Genomic DNA, 21,629 nt, shown 5'->3' with positions numbered 1-21,629 from the left:
ACCTTTAGTTAACTTAAAATTCCCTACATGTTTCGGACCCAGTGGTGTCCATCATCAGGGGGTAAAAGGTTTAAAATTGGTAATAGGCACACGCCCCAGGGTTTGATTACATATCAAAAACCCTCCATTTATTATTATTGTTTTTAATTTTAATTGTTTATTTTTATTTTTTATTTTTATTCAATACATGAAATTATTCAATAAAAATAAAAAATTAAAATTAAAAACAATAATAATAAATGAAGGAATAATAATAATTGATATGTAATCAAACCCTGGGGCGTGTGCCTGTTACCAATTTTAAATCTTTTACCCCCTGATGATGGACACCACTGTGTCCAAAACATGTAGGGAATTTTAAGTTAACTAAATGTTTAATAAATAAGTGGAGGGAGACTGAAGGATTTTCATTTTACCTTAACCTACGACTTCACTGCAAGTATGGACTATTTCTTCACTATTTTTGTATTTGTTTAAACGCTTAGAGAATTATTTATAGTAATTTATTTGGATATGTTTCTGTTTTTAGTTTTTAATTTTTTTACCATATATATGGTGATAGTTTGAATTTATTTTCTTCTCTTCGCACTTTATTATTTTACGTATGCATACAATCCTGTTTATATTTAGGTTTTATTTAATTTTTCTTTTTGTTATTTCTATAACATATACGTGTTTAAATTGTAAATTAATAATAAGTTTTTACCAAGACTATACATTTATTTAGTTAAAAACTTAATTCTTGTATTTACTTATTTTAGCTTTCTTAAACAACTATTACTGTAATAAGTCATTCGTAATTGAATTATTTTTTATTTAATAGAAATCAGATCTTTTGGAGAACTATTTAACCAAAAACTTAAAAAAAAAATACATTCCTTTGCCAAAATAAATAAAATATATATACAAGATTCTTTTATATATTTAGAGTCTTTTACATTAATTTTTGAGTCTAAAAACAATTATTTGTGGCAAAAATTACCTAAAAAACAGAGTTCAATTCTTAAAAATATTTTTTTCAACTAGTAAATCACCAGTTGCTTTTATAGCAACTCATATATGCTTTATATAAGAAAAAAAACCCTGAGTTTAGTCCCTTCATATTGATGCACACTGGGTTTTTCGACCTTGTCTTCTATACTTCAGCTGCTTTCCTATGAGACTAACATTCAAGTGATGGGCTTAAAAAATTCCACAAATTAAATTTTATAGCTTTTTTACGACGATGTGATACATGCATTTATATTGTGACTTATTTCGATCGTAAATCAGAATAGATAAAGTAGGGTTTAACCTTGGTTAAGAATTCTAAAAGAAAATTATATGTGGATCTTATACTGAAAAAAAGATTTTTATTTTATTACCATTCTTGCATAAAATAAACTTAAAAAGGAATACTGTAGACAGATGGTCAAGATCTAAAAAATAAAAATTTCTATTGATAAGAGTAATATGCTTCATTTAATGTTGTAAATAATTCTGAAACAGACCTGATTCAAATGTAATAGAAAATCGGTTTTTGGCAAATGTTTATTCTATTCAATAGTCTTTTCAATAAGTGTTTTGATGTTTTGTATGTGGTTATTTGTTCCATACTTAGCAGTTGCTCCATTTAAAAGGTACGCGCTAAACAATAGAGCCAAAGCTTTTAGTATGAGTTATGACTACCTGCCTCAATTACTTCGATAATAATTTGGTCATCCCCAGCTGCTTTATTGTTCTTCACCTCATTCTCGTTTTCAGATTTTCTGATCCTAATATCTTCGTTTTTATATTATTCTCTGTACATATCATTATATAATGTTATTTGAAGTAGTTCATTCTTGCAGTGGAGTTAATAGATCAATTGGTAACTAAAGATACTTTGGTCATCCTCCACTAAATTTATTTAAAAATATTAATCCTACATGTTTCGGATATATAACATGTCCACCATCAGGGATAATAAATTAAGGGGTTTCGGCAATACATCTTACAGATCTAGTGCCTTAGACAAGGTTAAAAGGTTAAAACGAATTAAGATACATGAGAATGGGACCAAACATGGATTTACAAAAACCTTAAGATTACATTATTACGGCAAGAACTGAGTATCTTTAGTTACCAATAAAAAGTATCTTTAGTTACCAATTAATGTTATTTGTTTTTGATAATCTGCAAGTTTGTATATATTTTGTTTTCCCGAGGCCTCTTCTTATAGCACCCTTAAGCTTTTGTTTTCTTCAATAACAGTCATAACTTGATTGGAATCTCTTCTTACCATCTTGTTGATATCTGTATTTAACTGTCCTAATTCGTCTCTGTTTGTCTTGATCTTCAGCTCTCTTCGATTCTTCATAAAGTTATTTGTGTCTGTGCTGATTCTATGCCTATTTCCTCCCTTCGTCTTATACTTTGATACTCCTCTGCGTTTTTGGCGCCCAACAGGTGATTGTTTATTCTTTTTACTTCCATTTTCTCCAAGTCTGCCTTTGTTGATTCATTCCTACTTACACCTTCTGGACTAGTCCATGCCCAATTTTTTAAAGGCTCTTTTTGAAGAAGCTGTTCATTGCGAAGAAACCATTTTGAGATAAAAAGTTCCAAAGCATTCCACCTCAATTTATTGTCCATACCGATAGGGGCCCAATGCTATTTCAATTTCATTAGCTTTGTGTGCATTACTTAGATTGACTTCTTCGTCTAGATGATCGAGTGCAGAATGCTATTCTTGAGTTTATATATTCTAATTGTTGGATATTTTCGGTATGTTTTCTATGTAGAAAACCAACGCCTTCTGCTCTTTCGTCATTATTCTTGTATAACAGTGCATGACCCGACGTTACAGTTAAATGTTCTTCTCCTTCCCGTCTTACTTCGCTGAGATCTACATTATCCTTTTTTATGTGTTTTAATTCTTCCAGTACCAATAGCTTTTCCTCCAATGAAAATGTTCTTACGTTATACGAGGCGATATGCATTTGTCGTAATCCATGGTAGCCTGGTCTAATCTGGGGATGCCTCACACCCTGTGCTTGGTCTGTGATAGATCTAAAGATAGGAAAATATTGAATTTTTCACGTTATTTGTATATATCTTTATTTTATGTTTTTACTACCTCCGAATCTTCTTTGATAAAAAGCGAAGAATTTTATTAAATGTAGCTTTCTATAGTATCATTGGAAAGCATTCAAGAGTTTCAAGACGATGTATCACTCGACCTCCCTTTCTATTTAATTTTGTAGGAACCTCATCCTATCCAAAAGGTTGCAGATGAGGGTGAGATAATATGCTTGTTTTTATTTCCTCTTAGTTTTGTGGAAACTGTTTTCAAAGTTTTTATTTAGTTTTTTGTTCCTAATATATGACTATTTCAAGTTTTTTAAATTGTCACCTTGTATATAAGTTTGAGGCTTAAAAGCATAAAATTTATTCAAATTTTTAATAAATTTTAAAATGAATTATCTTAAGCCTTAAACCTAAAAAATATATTTGGAAAAATCCTAAACAGCTCAAAACTGAGATGATCCCTCCCTGGCCATATATTTACATTACCCTAAAACATAAAACATTTAATCTTATCTCCCCAAAAGGGTCCCATACCTGTATAGAAATCTTCAGGCTCAAAGCTAGACGCCACCCTTTTTATAATGGCCGTAAAGAAACAGGCCAATGAAATTTAACCTGGGGGAGCAGCAAACCCTTCACGGAATTCAGAGACGGACCAAAAAAGATTAAAGAACATTTTTTTGTATTAAACTTTTTTCATAATACGTAAATATAATAATACTCAATATATTTCTTAAGCATGTTACAAATACTGGAGTGTAAATAACCTTATAGAATTAGAAGAGCGAATAAAGTATTAAAGATTATGAAAAAATAAAATTCGATAAGGCAAAATAAAAACATTTTGAATAGGCAAAAGTTGATGTTTGTGCATAACTTAAATATACCTGTTGAACAATTCCGTTTACAGCCCATATATGTTGTTTTTGGATCAACTTTTCCATAATGCATATAAGGGTTCAATTTACTTCTTACTCCGTCCCATATTACATCTCCAAAGAAATGTATCGAATTACTAGTAACCCTGTATAATATATATTATAATTAAAGAATGTTAACCCCCTACGACCAGTTCAACCTATATGTGCAGTGTACAGTTTTTGGTAACCGATATTTTAATAGGAAAAATACTTTTTTTATTACTATGTTAGAACAGTTTCAAAATCGAGAGCCTTGTCTTAATATTGGACAGGCGGTCGAATTAATATTAAGTGATTTAACCAAAGGTCTTGATGCCCTGTCTTACGTCTTATCTCTTAAAATTAAAAAAATATTGGCTGGAGGGTGTATTCTCCCCTAATAGAAGATAAACATTCTTTCCACTGACAGCTCTTGAGAGGAGCAAAGTGTCTAAGGGGTCTATACCTCAGAAATCTAATATAAACCCTATTCATATTCATTTTTAAATGTATACATATATGGTTAAAGAAGAATTTGTAAATAAATTAAGAGAATAATAATAAATCAAGTAGCTCTAGATATTTAGTACAAAAAAGAGCCAATTCAAGTCTTTTTTCTATATGCATAGAGTCCAAAACTTTAGCAGTGCATTATTCAAAAATACCAAAATTTTAAGTAAAAAAAAAATTTTTGGTCATAATTTTTTACTACTTTTCTATCTCTTTTTCTATGATATTCGATACACGACTTTGCAGGAACAAAAGGCATTTTTTTATCAAAAAGATTTTTTAAATTTCTTATCAGTGGTGTCCATATGGGATTTTTATTTGTACATTTTTGGTTTAAAATAGTAGGGGAGAGTGGGGCCAGTGAATCATATTGGGCATGTGCGTTTCTAGAAATATGTCGAGCAACCGGCTTCATAGCACGACAATGATCAGTGTAGTGTACATGTCTATTAGCGCGTATTGTGTCCTTAAGCATTTAGCTGAAAATTACTAAAATTAAGGTAAATATTAAATTTTTTTAAATTTTTGCGTGTTGTTTTATAATATTTTAAGCGAAATCAATAAGGATTTTCTCCAATTTAAAGGCATTTTCTTAATATTGTATGAAGTGCATACCATAACCTTATATTTGTTTAATACCGCGTTATGCTTAGAATATTGGCACATTTATCTGTCTTTCCAAGATTTAAATTTTTATATTTTAAGAACGATTGGGGTAAGTGAGTCAGGCATGACTCACTGTAGTATAAAAAGTTCTTATATAAATATATTTTATATATTGCAGAGGAAAAATGGTGCGTAACTACGTGCGCAAAACCCAAAAAGGATCATCCTCAGAAGATGCCATTCGTGGTGCCTTAGAAGCGATTCAAATATAAAGAGATGTCAATTACAATCACGATTAAAGCGTCGACAGCTCACTCCACTCGTAAACCACGGCAGGTTCAAACCCGTATTCACTGAAAAAATGGAAAAGGAATTATGTGAACACATAATTTTGTTGGAAAAACTGTTTTATGGACTTTCGACCACAGATCTTCGAAGAATTGCATTTCAATTTGCTAAAGCCAATCAAATAAGTTATTCTTTTAATAAAGATAAATTAAATAAAATATTTATGTATAATTATATTGACAAAAGAATGGGGTGAGTTCATTTTTAAATTGTCAGAAAATCCTCTCTATTCGAAGACCTGAAGCAACCAGCATTGCAAGAGTAACAGGATTTTCCAAATCTAGGGTTAATGATTTTTTTCAAAACTTAAAAAAGAACTTGGACAAGTTTAATTTTCCGCCGCATCGGATTTTTAACTGTGATAAGACGGGGATTACCTGCATTCAAAAACCGGGAAAAATTTTAGCTGAAAAGGGAAGAAAGCAAGTGGTAAGATTAACTTCTTTAGAGAGAGGAAAAAACACAACTTTATTAGCTTGTGTCAGCGCTACAGGTACGTTTATACCACCATTTATGGTTTATACCGTCTTCCCTCGTGTTCGAATGAATCCTGGTTTTTTGAGCGGTTTATTTCCTGGAGCAGTAGGATTTCCTGCTCCATCAGGCTGGATGGATGCTGACCTATTTATCAAATTTTTAAATTATTTTATAGGCTGCACCAAAACAGCAACATATTGTCCAAGTCGACTGATACTAGATGGACATTCAAGTCATAAGTCCATTCATTTAGTAAACCTGGCTAGAAAATCAGGAGTTTCTATTATAACCTTACCTCCTCACACATCAAATAAGTTGCAACCGCTGGACGCAAGTGTCTTTTTACCATTTAAAACCTATCTGGCAGGAGAAATAGATCACTGGCTTACAAATCATCCAGGCTCTAGGATCACAGAATATGATATGGCTCCTATTATTAAAAATGCGCTTGTTAAGGCTTTTACACCAATAAATATTATTAAGGGTTTTGAAAAAACAAGAATCTACCCATATAATCCAGATGCGTTTAAGGTCCCGTAATAAGTGATGAAGTCTTATTGAGAAAAGATTATATCCAGAGTACTTCTAAAGAATAAGTAAACAATTTTGAATAAGAGCAACCATCATGTAGTTATGTTTCAGTTTCAACTTTAAGCCCAGTTCCAAAACCCTCTCAAAAGAAAGAAAATGCCAAATCCAAATCTAGGCGCATAGAAGGATCTAAAATAATAACCAGTTCTCCTTACAAAGATCAATTGGAAGAAAAATTAAAACCAGTGAAAGCTAAGCAAGTAAAAAAGAAACTAGACGACAAAGCAGGGACAAGTACTAGTAATGGAAAAAAATTAAAAGAAGGAATTTCTAAGCAAAGTGCCACGTTAAGAGCAGAAGAGAAACAACACAACAAAAACAATGCCGGACAAAGAGAAAAACACATTATGCATTTACTGTCATGAGACCTACGAAGACACTTGTTATGAAGAATGGATAATGTGCATGCAATGTGGTGCCTGGTTACATGAGGATTGTTCCGATAATGAGCCAGGTACTAATAATTATGTTTGTGACAATTGTCGTTGATTAATTAGCATTCGGACTCACTTGCTCCATGTGGGTGACTCACTTACCCCTATAACTTGGGGCAAGAGAGTCATTTTTCTTTTTTTAAGTTTGATATTTTTCCAAAGAGTTAATGTTTAGTTTATTTTTAAGGTTATGTTAGTTTGAAACCAATTAAACTCGTGTTACAATCGATGAAAGTTTTTTTATTTCTAAAACTTAGTAAGTTATACGCCGCAGAGCCTTAAGGTGTCTCACTTACCCCATCCTCCCCTACGACATTGCATTTTATAAAAACAAATATTAGTTCTGAAATTCTCATTTAGGTCGAAGTAAATTGGATTCCTTGTCTTTTTTTGATACTATGCAAGGTTTTCGAGTAAAAAGGACTCGAATCCAGGACTTGAATCCAAGATGATTTATTAGCTTTTTCAAGTTCTTTGGCCTCTGATATGTCTAGGTGAGGTTCTAAAAAACCGTCGGAATCCTTATGTGAACTTCAGAATCTAGTTAGCACCTCCAATAGACAGAATTCATTCAGGTCGTTTTCCGGTGAGTGAATCTGAAAAGCGATTATCGGTCAAAATCTTATCCATGACCAATGAATATCAGCTCCAGTTAGAAATTCCTTTGAGAAGTTGGGTTATTCTGTAAAGAAGTTCTTCAAGTCATTAAAAATAGATGAGATAAGTTGACAACCGTTGACAACAATAGTATAAAGGCGTGAAATCAAGGTGACTCATTGACATTTTCATGTTCTTTGGCTTCTGAGAACTCTTGGTAAGGCTCCAGAAATTCACTAGGATCTTTATGTGACCTTTTGGTTCATATCAGTACCTCAAAATCTATTTACGATTTACAGCTTGCTCAAGAACATAGAATTCATAAGACAAGGATTTTTTGGTTTCATTAGCCTTTTCTTAAGCTCTTTGATGCCTAGGAACTTTCAGTGAAATCCAGTAAACCATCATGAGTCAGATGTCATTTTGGTCCTAAAAGTACCTAACCTTGATTGTATTTTTCTTAAAAATGATTTAGTTGTTTAAAAATAAAGCTGAAGATTTCAATATCTCCAATTATTCAAAATACAACTGGCTTCAATAAACTTATACTAATAAACGTTCGGATGTTTAACCGTTTTTTGCTTCGGTGCACATACATCTACTGGATGGAATTCATCAATGAAACTTTCGTGACATGACAGTGAATTATCAGCTTCTGCCTCAGGATCATGGATACGATGGATCTAATCTCTAGTAATATTTTTCTTTAGGTAGTGCGGATGTTCTGCAAGAAAGCTGTTTATTTTTATGTAAACTGTCATCGAGCCTGAGATGGTGAAAGGCAAAGAATCAAATTTACTCTGAACTAAATAGGGATTTAAAAAATAATTTTTGTTTTTAGAAAAAGCAGTAGTGTACTATTTTTAACCAAGAATATTTACTTAAAAATCCCGTACGGACACCACTGATGGGAAATTTAAAAAATCTTTTATATTAAAAAATTTCTTTTATTATTCCAAAATCGTATACCAAGTTTTAAATAATCCTCAAATCTCAACTAATTAAGATATTATGTTTTCTAACTATATTTTATTAATTGCAATTTTATTATTATTCTTTTTATTATTTTAAGTTCGACAATATAGCCGAAATAATTATGAACGTGTGAATAATATTTTTTTTAATATAATATTGTATTTTAAAAAAAACGAGTCATAACAATTCAATACAAAAATTAACTTTATGTTACAATTTAATATTTTTTTTTATAAACAACAATATGTAACCTAATATATTCTTATATACAATTTTTTTTAACCCTATATATTATGTTTTAGTTTTGGTTTTTTTAATCTATGAATCTTATTTATAACTAATTTTATTTTATCATTTTTGATTAAATTTGTAGAAACTTCTGTAAAATATAATACCATAATAAAGGAAGATATATTTAATTCGAAATATTATACAACATACTTATAATATCTGAGATTATATAAAATAAGAAAATAAAAGTCATATGAATTAATACGTTTAAATAAAATGAATTAAACTAAATAGTAAAATTAAATAAAAGCCAGACATTCAAATTTTTAAACGTGATGCATACAGTGAAGAACTCAAATTAGGGAAAATATAGGAAAAAATTATATTAGGAAAAAATAAAAGCTAAAAATTATATTTTTTGTATCTATTAAATAAGTCGAGAATTGGCTTAAAAACGATTTTATTTCAACTTAAGTTTTGTTTAAAATATGTCTACATGTAGGCAAAATTCTAAAATTAATATAAAAATAACCTAACTTTATTTATTTGTTGTAATAAAGTTCATACAAAACATTAGTTACTTACCATAATACAATTTAATTAAACCAATACTAAAACCGGATTTACTTAGGATTGCTTTAATGTTCACGCATAATTGTCACTATTTTAGCTCATTTATTTATAAAACTTAAAACCCGATGTAACAAACACTTTAATCGCACTAGAACATTACAATCTCTAATTTAATTTTTTTTATACTAAAAAGTGTGAGGAGTGAACCATCCTAGCCGTAACAAATGCTTAAAAAATACTAACCAAATAGACAAACTAGCCTCCATATACCCTTCATATAAACCCATTTTACGCCCTAACCCTTTAATTTTAACAATAATCCTAATAGGAAATATCATAAAAAGTTAACTGCTGTTATATTTTTAAACTACTAAGCAATTTTATAGTTAACTTTAATCTCTTGTTGGCTATAAAACTCAATAAGGTCATTCTGCCCTTAAAGTTATTCATTTAAGGGTAGATTTATCCCAAAAAGGTGTTTTAGATTTTTTTGAACAGGTTTTACATAAAAAGATTGGTGTGGTCGAGGCCTTGGATTTTTTTTTATTAAAGTGCGAAAACCTATAAAGTTTAGACCTTCATGAGCAACATTTTAGTGCTATTGATTATTCTATTAAAAATAAAGAGAAATAACTAGCTTAAAAATATAACTTGCTTAAATTAATTTTTATTAAATTTAGATTCTTATGTTAGAAATCCTATATACATACCTCATCTTCTATTTTATTCAATAAACAAGCAACATAAAGCAGAAAACATCTTATTGTGAAGTCAATATAACACACAGTTTATCAACTGGGTTAAAGATGGAGCCACTGGATGAAATATTGATCTTAACAACCCCTTTAAACTTGCATCCCCTTTTAAAGAATTAGCCGTGCCTTCACCAGAATATCAGGTAGAAATCACTCTCTTATTTACTCTGCAGAATTCATAAAATTACGTAAATTTTGCAATTTAACAGTTAACTTCATTTTGTATGTTGAAATTGTATAAATTTAGCTTTTATACTATCAAACATATTAGACTATATTGTAGCAAAATTTAGGAAAATGATAGGTCGTGTCCAATTAAGTTATGCATAATGCATAATTTAATTGGATATGTTAATAGCTTTTGTAAGAAGAATATCTGACTTGAGCAGTGATCTTTTAATGTCATAATGAATAAAAATATCGAAAGATAAAAAGACATGATATTATAATCAGAACTAAATAATGAAGAGGAATAATTAACCAGCCAATTTAAAGTGAAATATCTACTATTGCAGTTAGACTTTTAAATAATTATGATTTATCTTAAGTTTAAGGGGATATAATAATTAATAATGACAGAGAGTTGAAATATGTTCTTAAAGCCAACATAGCATAGGCGGTTTGCTAAGACGATTTAATATTTTCTTTTTAGTAAGGAATTTAAAGCAGATGAATAGAGATTCAGATAGTTTCATATTTTCGTTATATAAAAAAAGAAGTTACAATATACAAACAGACCGAGAAAGTGAACATATTAATTAAATCTTATTTATCAATAATTTATGTATACAATCAATGACTTTACAGAAAGGAAAAATCACTCTTATAATTATGATCCTGCTGATTCATAATTCATAATTTTTATTGATTCACGTTCAAACAATAACTTTCTGGTCCTCACTTCCAAAGATGTGTTTAATGTCCTGAAAAAAATGATCGCATGGCTACACCATACACCCCAACCAGAACTATGGAAAATTTATCTCTTGGGGTCCCTTTCCCAGTAAAGTAATCAGTGTGCATTTAGTGGAAAGTACTTAAGAAAATACAAATACTACCACTCGGGTCTTAGTGAGCAGTAAAACATCGAGGAATGACTATTGCCCATTAAAAAGTTTATGACGATTGGACAACCCTCTGTGAAACTTTATGGCGCATTTTCCAACGGAATTGTTTTCCCTCAAATTGCTCTATTTTTCATCGAAAGCAAATACGGAAAATGGCGATCGAGGCACTGGTGTGTCTTGTTTCTTTTCTGATGTGTCTGCAACGGAAATGGCTTTGCTGGATTTATACGGCGTTTCAAGTTATAGTTCCATTTTGTCGTTTTATTTCTCCGGCCCTGATTGCGGAAATAACTTTAAGGCGAGGTAAGAATTTTAATAAATAGTCCTTTTGCTTCGGCTATTACGAAGTTTACGTTTAAAGATTAAGGTGTAAAAAGGACATAATTTTTAATAATTTATAATTCAAATTGAATATCCATTTATAATTTCTGTGATTATTATTAGCAAAACTTAACAACTATTAAAAATAATCCTTCTGTCGAGATTAAGATCCCAAATAAGACAATTTTTCAAAAAAACATATTTGAAACCGAATGTATCTTCCATCTACATAATGTGCGTAAATACGTGGTCTGGCAAATATTTAATCTACTTTAGTTAATTTAGTAATAATAATAATAATAATAATAATAATAATAATAATAATAATAGCCAGCTACTCAACATTAACCTTAAAATTTCATATAATATAACAAATTATATTAAACAATACTATATTAAAATTTTTTAAATTAACAATTAATAAATACGATATATTCTAATAGCATAATATTAACAGGCTATACCTCAACAATGTCTTGCTAAGAACTAAAAAGTATTTCTTTAATTTTTTTGCGAAATGTATAAAGATTTATTAAACTAAAATGTTTGATATACTTATTATACAATGATACTATATTATATGTAAATCAACGTTGAAAAATTGCCTTGTGATGATTCGGCATAGAAAGAGTATTAGATCTAATGGGTACTATAAAAATGGTATTAAATGGCTTCATTTATCTTAATTATTGTCACTCCATATTTGTTTTATTTTATTTGAAACTGGTAATAATAATAATATTAACAGTAAAATATTATTAATAATAATATTAAACTGAATCCAGGAAATTTGATAAAGGCCATCACGCACATATGCTCTCACTGTTCTGACATATTCTTTTGATATTCTCAAATGGAACAACACAGAACTCATCAACCAAGTTCTTCAACTCTTAGAAAATGACATTGGTCAAGGAGAAAAGACGAATCCGGATTGATTGATATCAATAATCAGTACACCAGTAACCAGGCAACTAAACGAGAATTCTTTGTCGAAAAGACGCAATCGTCTGCTTCTTCTAAACTTCACTCCTTTATCCTAATATCTGATAGGTATTACTCGCTTTTAAACTTGGTAAGTGATGCTGTGAATTTATCGTTTCTCTAGCGATTTTTTTCCTGAAACGGAAGCTTTTATGCTAGCTATTTAGGACTCACTAATTAGTTAAAATACTCACAAAAAATTAGTAATGTCTCAACTGACAAATGTAATAAATCCCTTCAGAAAATCGAGAGTATTTAAAACATAACATCTGATACTGCTTGTACTTGCCCAACTCTGACTACCTTTATACGGAAATAAGGTTGGATCTCTTATGTAAAGCACAGGCAACCGAAATTTACTAGTAACTGATGCTATCGGATCTATTAGACGTCGATATGAATTATGTGTTCAGCAAAATGGTTCATACTTCGAACATCTTTTTTGAATTCGTATGGCCACTAACTAAGCATTTATTTTTTTTAAATATTCGTTTCGTTTATAAATATAGTTTTAATATTACATATACCATATCAAATTTTTAGCAATTTCTTCATGTATGAGACTATGTTTTATTTTTTTACTCGGGAAAGGTGTCTCGTACGTAAAAAAGTCAAGAAATTGAATTTGTTCTAAATTAAAGTATTATAAAGCCTGTAATATTTTATATAAAAATTTTCAGTTTCGATGCAGTACGAACACCATAGGTAGAATTTAAAAAAAATGTACAAAAAGTGCTGCTTAACATTTGAAAGTATATCCCAAATTATATAGAAATATTTTAAGCAGTATAAAAGTTATAAATAAAAAATCCTTTTTTTCTTATAATCTTAACATCCTATATTTCGGAGAGGAATCCTATAAGTAAATAAATAGAATTAAATTTCAGAAAATTTCCAGGATGTGTTAAGTAAATTTTACGACTTAAGTTACTAAGAACTTAACACAATAAGTTAGAACTTAAAACTCCTAAAATAATCCTAATATTTGCTATATCGGGTGCTGCATCACTAAGCTGGCCATAGAAAATCCCATATAAATTAGAATACTTTCAAATATTGGCTCTGTATATTTAAAAAAAAAACTGTATTAGATTTTTTTAAAGGTGCGAGTAAGATAAGCGACCATACCAAATTTCATTATTTTTTATTAAGTGATTTTCTAAATAAATGCAACTATTTACAAACAACAAACAAACAAAGACCAAAACAAAACAAACAATACAGTATTAAAAATAAAAACAAAATAATTTTTTAAACTAACACATTTATTTTTCTTAATAAAATACTTAAACAATCCTCAATTTACCGTCAAATAATATCCTAATCGGTTGTAAAATTCGGTTCTTACATTACTGAGTTGATGTGCAGTTATTTGATTACATGCAGATACATGTTAAAATTGCCATCTTTAACTCTTCTAATTTTTTTTTAAAACACTCTTAATGTATCACTATAGGAAATATGGTGCTCGCTTGGTGAAAGGTCCGGAGACCTGGCTAGTCAATTATTAGCGTAACTTAGCCCAATTACGCCTCCATTAAATACGTTTTGAAAATATTCCCTGTCTTGCTGTGAATTGTGCACAGGACAATCATCCATTTAAAACCAAATCTGATTTTTAAGTGCAACTTCTTCCAATGCTGGTCCAATAACTTTATAACCAAAAATACCCGCCCAAATATGTATCTTTTGAGAATACTGGAACCTTGTAAGAACATATCTGTGTTCGTCTTCTTTACTCCAATAAAGAATATTTTGAACATTTTTATCATTACTTATGGTAAAGGTATATTTAACAACATAAAACAAACATTTCGCAAAAATTCCCTGTGGCTATTATACCTGTCCGTAACTTTAAAACATAAATCTGATCTTCTGATTTCATCGCTTTTCCTTAGTTCCTGATGTTTTTGGTATTTAAAGGTATAGTAAAGGGTGTTTTTTTTAGAGGCGGAGAACTTTAAATTGAAATTAAACACAAAGTATTTTATTGATATGAATGAATTTACTTTTATATTAAAGAATTTTTTTTGCCATTAATATTTAAAAATGATTTCGGGCATGTGACCCCCACGGCTGGCGCGTACGTAGCGTAATCCAAAGGTCCAATTTTCACACACTCTTTCCAGTACTGCAGGCTGTATTTCGGCAATCACGCGTCGTATGTTGGCTTCCAAGTGCTCAAGTGTTTCGGGTTTATCAGCGTAGACATGCGACTTAACACAGCCCCAAAGAAAATAATCTAATCGCGTCAAGTCGCACAAACGAGCTAGCAAGTTTACAGGTCCATTTCTTGAAATTATTCGTTGCTCGAATGTCTCTTGCAGTAAATTAATTAGTTGGCCCGCTGTATGGCACGTGGCACTGTCCTGCTGAAACCACATTTCTGCAACGCCTGCAACGGCTTCCAATTGAGGCACAAAAAAGTTGGTTATCATGTTTCTGTATCGCTGACCGTTTACTGTAACGTTCTGACCATCAGAATTTCTGAAGACATAAGGACCAATGATTCCACCGGCCCATAAAGCGCACCAAACGGTTAGTTTTTCTGGATGTAACGGTTTTTCACCAATAGCTCGTGGATTCTCATCCCCCCAAATTCGGCAATTCTGCTTGTTTACATAGCCATTTACAAAATTTTGTGATGTGGATCAACAGCAATCTTTCCTTCCGCCCATTCAGCTAACGTACGGCGCAAAAGATGATCCTGGAGTTTCAACTCCTGGACAAGCTGAATTTTATATGCTCGCAATCCGAGATCTTTGCGCAAAATTTTCCATAAAGTGGATGGACATAAGTTCACATGTTGAGAACGACGACGAATTGACACATTTGGATCATTATCAACACTATGCTGCACAGCAGCTATCGCTTGTTGCGTGCGCACTGTACAGCATCTTACGGGATGCGTATTGTCGACTAGAGTAAAAGTATTGCGAAAACGATCAACAGTTTCTGGAATTAATCTCTCTGAAGGACGATTATGAGCACCATAAAACTCACGTAATGCCCGATGTGTTTTTCGAATAGAACCATGTCTTTCAAAATAAATGTGAACAATTTGGAAACGTTGCTCCGGTGTGAGTCTGTTCATGATGAATTGCCAAACCAAACTAATCTAAAAATAACCCAGAACTGTCAGGTCGGCTGTCATGAAAAACAGTGTTGCCAAATGAAAGTTCTCCGCCTCTAAAAAAACACCCTTTATTTGTATTTTTTTAATGTGACCAATACTGTACTATAATCTTTTTCTACAACCTGTCCAAGTATTCTGCTGCTAGTTCCTTTATTTTCTTCAACATGAAGTAACATTTCAAAATCTCAATTATTTTCTCCAGCTCTGCCATTATTATTGTTTTGCTCTGAGTATTTCCATTTACTAATTACTGTGCTTTTAATTTCAAAATTATTAACAATATTCTGCACTGTGGTTTTACTTGGAAAATGCTTATCAGGGAAATATACAGAGAACATTTCGCAGACATTTGGAAAACTATTGCCCTTGGTACTACATCCACTTAATCATAGTATTTTTATTTGATTAGTGTAATAATTATTCACACTGACCTCTACATAAATAAATGACAACACTTTGACATAACAATTTGATAATTTGGCGATGCACCATCTTAAAACGTCCTTCGGCATCTTCCATCTCCTAGTCTCTATTGTTACTATTTATTCCAAGCTTCTATCTCTTATTTATTAATCTATTCCCTCTCTCTAGCTAGCTTCTATCATTTGCTTTTTGGCAATCGCTCGTACGTCATTCTCTGCACATGGATGTACCATTTCAGTTGTTTCGTCTTGGTAAGTGTGAATCCAAAGGTGAGAAACTGGATATCTCGTTAAAAGTGGTGTTGGATGTAGTAACAATAGATAAGCAATGTGGCCTAGGATTAAGTCAGAATTATTAATTGTTACGAATTCTAAAGTTTCTAAAGAGATTGCTTAGGTAAAATAATGATACCTGCTAATTATTGGTTTTCATGGAACCTCTTAAAGCAGTAAGACATATGGAAGTAGAAGAATAAAATTAGGACAAAACTATACACATTGACAGAATAAATGATCTCAATAACAAAAACCAAATAAGAAATCAGTAAAATATTAAAAATTCTTTTTGCTTCTTATCACGACTTATTTGTTGCACTTGTTCATAGAATTGATTAAGAATAAATAAGAAATAAACAACAAAAACATTTCTGATTTTTTATTTATTTTTTACTATTTATAGTCTTTAGTTATTAGTCCAATAATAAGCCAATGCGTGGCTGACTGCAAGGAAAAATATGAACGAGGCTTGATATTAGAGATAAAAATGGTTAATACAATTTTTATTCATGGCTACTAAATACATTAATACATATTTTGATTATAAAAATTTTTTTTGAATTTAATTCTTTGATTAATTAAAAAATTAAATGAACTTACCTGAAGTGAACTTCAATTTTAATTATATTAGGCCTCGTCGAAGTAAATAAGATCAATTGTAGTACCTCTATTTCCTGAGTCAGACCACACAATTCAAAGCTAAAAATAAAAAGTTTTGACAACATCGCCTTCTGTCGGTACCCCCGCTGTCCCGTCCGTCGAGCCTCATTTCTTCAAAGCCATATTGTTGCATAAACATATGGGATTTTTTTTATCGGGATCTGGGTGGGCCCTTATTTACTTCGACGAGGCCTAATATAATTAAAATTGAAGTTCACTTCAGGTAAGTTCATTTAATTTTTTAATTATATTAGGCCTCGTCTCCGTAAATAAGATCAATTGTAGATGTTTAAAGCAAAAATGCAACAATATTATGCTTTTACAACTTATATATTAGGTAGAAAAAGCTAAAAACACAGAATAACTAAATAGCAATTACTATCACTAATTTAAATACCTAATTAGTGTAAGTACAAAAACAGACCAAAAAAGAACATACTTAATATATAATATTAACAAGACAAAACGTCATTTGCAAAAGTATTTTTAGAAAGTAACGGTCGTTGATAAAAGTTTGCAAAAGTACTGGACTTTTCGGTCCAGCCTGCTGACAGCCTAATAGTGTCGAGACTAACACCTTTACGGGCAGCTGCAGAAGTTGCAGCGTGCCTGGTGCTGTGTGCGGTAAACATAGAAATATCCACACCACTTTTGCTTAACATACATTTAATCCATCTACTGATAGATTGAGAACTCGCATCTTTGTGAGGCTTTTTGGGTAATATAAAAAGACTTTTGCAAGAAGTGTTTCTTAAATTTTTTGTTCGCTTAAGATAACATAAAATAGCTGTATAAACACATATTTCTAAGTCTTGTTTGAAAATGGGCAGTACTAATGTGGGTTGAAATCTGTTAGGTCCTGAGGTTTTTATTCTTTTAGGAATCTTAATTGTTATATTGTCTTTAGAAATAACTAAATTCTCTAGTTGAATACTCGCTAAAGTTTGTACCCTCTGTCCAGTTGTAAGAGCCAGTAATATGGCCACCTTTTGTGTTAAAATGTCTAATTTAATGTTTTCGTTAGAAAGAGTTCTTACATAGGTAAGAACAGTGGAAGGATCCCAGGTAACGTTGTACTTAGGTAAACTGGGTCTTAAACCGTACACTCCCTTAAAAAATCTTTTTAATCTATAATCATTAGCTAAATCTGGTGAGGCTATTTGTGATATTGCGGATCGGTAGCAATTAAGAGAGCTATAGGATGCCCCTTTGTTAAAGCGGATTGTTAAAAATTCTAAAACTAAGGGTACAGTAATATCAAAGACATCTATATTTTTATCACAACAAAATTGCCACCACAGTTTTAAACCTACGTTATATTGCTTGTTTGTCGAGTTTGATATTGAGGCTGTACAGATCTCTAATGACATGTCCGGGACTTTTCCATTTTGTAGTGCTTGCACGATAAGACTCCGGCCACCAGGGAAAGATTTTTCCAGAGCGGGTGTGGAGTTCTATGAATGGAAAAAAGAAGGTTTTTATCTGGTTTAAAGTAGACAGGATCTTGTGCTAGTAAGGAGCGAAAACCCGGATACCACGGTTGTGAATTCCAATTTGGAACTACGACAACTCCCTCAGCTTTATCGTCAATTATTTTTTGAAGGACACGTAGAATGACTGAAAATGGAGGAAAGGCGTAAAAGTAAAACTGGCCCCAGTCTAGAGTAAATGCATCCACTGCCCAAGATTCTGGATCTTTTCCCCAGGATACAAATTTTTTACATTTTGCATTAGTTCTCGAAGCAAATAGATCGATCTGTGGCTGCCCAAAAGAAGATGTAATAACTTGAAATTTATCTTGGTTTAATTCATATTCAGTGGCAATGTCGAGACTCCGGGATTCTTGGTCAGCAATTGTATTGTCTTTGGATTTTATGTACGAGGCGAAAATATAAATATTTCGTCTTTCGCACCACTGCCAAATTTCTTTGGTCAAAATGTTTAGTTTGGGAAACTGAATACTTCCCATCCTATTGATATATGCAATGGCCGTGGTGTTATCAATTCGACATAAAATGTTGACGTTAGATAGATGAGATGCAAAACATTTTAGACCAAAAAAACTTGACAGGAGCTCCAAATAATTAATGTGGTGAGTTTTCTCAGTTGGAGACCAAAAACCATGGGATTTTTCGCCATTACAACATACTCCCCAACCGCTGGGGGAGGCATCAGAAAAAATTTCAATTTTATAATTCATTGGCCCCAAAGAATTAAAGGCGAATGGAATGTTAGTTAACCACCAATCAAAATCATTTGACAAGTTGCTAGGAATCGACATGCGGGAATTGTAATTTCCATTACAACTTTGGAGAGCTAAAAATTTCTCACGTTCAAATGCTTTCGTGTAGAGCCAGCCATACTTAACTGCTGGACATACAGACGTTAATATACCAATAAATTTAGCAAATTCCCGAATTTTACATTTTTCCCTCCCCCTAAATTGTTTAACGGAATTGATAATCTTTTTTCTTTTTTCCTTGGGTAATGACACTGTCATATTATTAGAATTGTATATAAACCCCAAATATTTACATTCCTTTGAGGGAATAATGCAACTTTTATTGTAATTTATAATAAAACCAAGAGATTCAAGAAGGGATATTGTCGCAGAAATATTATATTTACACTCTAGTGATGATTTTCCAAATAAGAGAAAATCATCTAAAAATAAAACTGATATCCAGCCTTTGCTCCTTAATACACCTAGAACTGGTTTCATAATTTTTGTAAACACTAAAGGAGCACAATTCAACCCAAAAGGTAGGCAATTAAATTGGTAGAGCTGTTTATTAAATTTAAACCTCAGATATTTTCGATGGCATTTTGCCACGGGAATAAGAGTATAAGCATCTTTAAGATCTAATGTGGCCATATAACAGTTTTGGCTCATAAGGCAAACAACGGTCTTATGGTCTTCAATTTTAAAATGATCACATTTTACAAATTTATTAAGACCTTTTAAGTTAATTATTAGTCTTTTAGAACCATCAGACTTAGGGGTTAGAAAAATGCTAGATAAAAATTGATTATTACACGGCTTAACCCTACTTACAGCACCCGTCTTAAGTAATTTACCTATTTCTTGCGAAAGTTCTTTAAACTCATTGGAGGACCAATAAGGTTCTCTAGGTATACATCTTTGTATCGGATTTTTATCAAAAGGAATTTTAAAATGTTGGATATGTGACAAAATAATTTTGTCCGACGTAATTTTACGCCAAGAGTTATTGAAATATTGTAAACGGCCTGCAGGGTCACTAACCTTGGTATCTAACGACGACGTTTCTCTGTCTGCATCGGCTCCATTTTTCTGTAAGATCTGCGACGTTGAGGGTCTCGAGTCTGAGTATAAAGGAGGGTCCTGGATTGGTACTGTTGTCGCCTGCCTCGGTATCCCCCCCGAGTGTCCTGAGACAGACTCCTGAAGTTTAAATTAGTCCTTGGGGCTCTTTTGGTTTCCTTGGGTTTAGGTGCTGGCTTGAAGGTTTTTATTGTTCGTTCCAGCTGTTTGGAAGCTTCTAATCTTTTGTCGACATTGCATCCAAAAAGCCATTCGTCCGTTGGGGCAGCTAATAATGATTCTTTAGTTATCTTATCCAGATTATAGCAGGCAAGTTCTTTTCGAGCAGATGTCTCGATATGGAAAACATCCGTAAGCAGGCGACCCGCGTCACATAAGGGTTTGATATAGGGTTTGTCCCCCTCCCCCTCTTCATTTAAGATGGAGGTGATTGCCTGTCCAATAGCCGATATACCTGAACCTATTTGGCACTGCAGTTGCATTAACCGGGTATCTCTCTGTTTAACGGACTCTGAAAGCATTCTTTCCAGAAACTCATTTAGTTTGGGGGTTCCAAGGAACGAAGCATTTTCAGGGGTCGCATACTTCTTTATTAGATCAGACTTTTCATTTGAGTCCAGCCCATTGTCCACTATACTTTTCCATGTTTCAACCATGTCTTCTTGTAGAGGAGGACCGAAAGACAATTTATTCTTAGCAACGTTGGTTCCAAACAATGATGCGTCAAAGTTTTTCTTAGTACTTGTGGAGGGCATTTCCCTGTCATTTTCATGGTGCTGGTCAGTTCCATCTGATCAGAAAAAAAATTTCCATTATTAGTTTAAAGCCTCTGCTTACCAAGAATCAAGTACTTGGCGTAAGAATAAAACATAAAGGGTTTATTCAAAAAATATTAAAGCATAACTGTGTTCATAAACAGTTTAAACCAAATACCATATATTCATAGTATTAAATTTGGTAGTAGCTAGCACTTGCTAAATAAAATATTTTGGCCAGAAGAAAACAGTGTTCATAAACCGTTTAAACCAATACCATAGTAGGTAAGGATAGCCAACACATAGTGTATAAAAATATTTAATAAAACTGTGTTCATAAACAGTTTAAGCCAAATACATAATATGCGTATCCCTAAGGCTACATTTTTGGGACGTCTCTGTGTTCATAAACAGATTAGCCCATGTTTATTGTGTTCATAAACAATAAACATTTAGGAACCACTCAGGGTCAAGAATATCGGCCCACCAGCGTTATAAAGAAAAAAACAAACAACTCAAAATTATTCAGTATACTTACAATCCATTGAGTTATTATCGTCAATACGGATAATATTGTCCCCATCTTCTGGTTCATTTTCCTTCTCACTTCCACTCGAGCTAGAATCCGATGTTATGATTCTACGGCGGCGGCGGCAACGC

The 21,629-nt window shown here is 31.9% G+C and overlaps 2 protein-coding genes across 4 annotated transcripts in view; both read right to left on the bottom strand.

The window, feature by feature from the left end:
- The window catches only part of LOC126735861 (NADH dehydrogenase [ubiquinone] 1 beta subcomplex subunit 2, mitochondrial-like), a 490,931-nt gene that overhangs the window by 29,615 nt on the left and 439,687 nt on the right, over window positions 1-21,629 (bottom strand). The gene's annotated exons all lie outside the window — the stretch shown is intronic.
- Window positions 17,278-20,306, bottom strand: LOC126735857 (uncharacterized). The gene is made up of 2 exons (XM_050439943.1): window positions 20,176-20,306; window positions 17,278-18,364 (listed from the first exon to the last, which is right to left on the bottom strand). Exon 2 carries the CDS (start codon window positions 18,278-18,280, stop codon window positions 17,363-17,365), a length of 918 nt encoding a protein of 305 aa, XP_050295900.1. The 5' UTR covers window positions 18,281-18,364; window positions 20,176-20,306; the 3' UTR covers window positions 17,278-17,362.

This window comes from Anthonomus grandis, chromosome 5 (assembly GCF_022605725.1).
Source record: "Anthonomus grandis grandis chromosome 5, icAntGran1.3, whole genome shotgun sequence".
In the NCBI taxonomy this organism is placed as follows: domain Eukaryota; kingdom Metazoa; phylum Arthropoda; class Insecta; order Coleoptera; family Curculionidae; genus Anthonomus; species Anthonomus grandis.
This window is presented reverse-complemented; position numbering and strand designations above follow the sequence as displayed.

Coding starts and splice junctions, on each gene's coding strand:
- LOC126735857 (XM_050439943.1), bottom strand. CDS start 18,280: ATGTCATTAGAGATCTGTACAGCCTCAATATCAAACTCGACAAACAAG.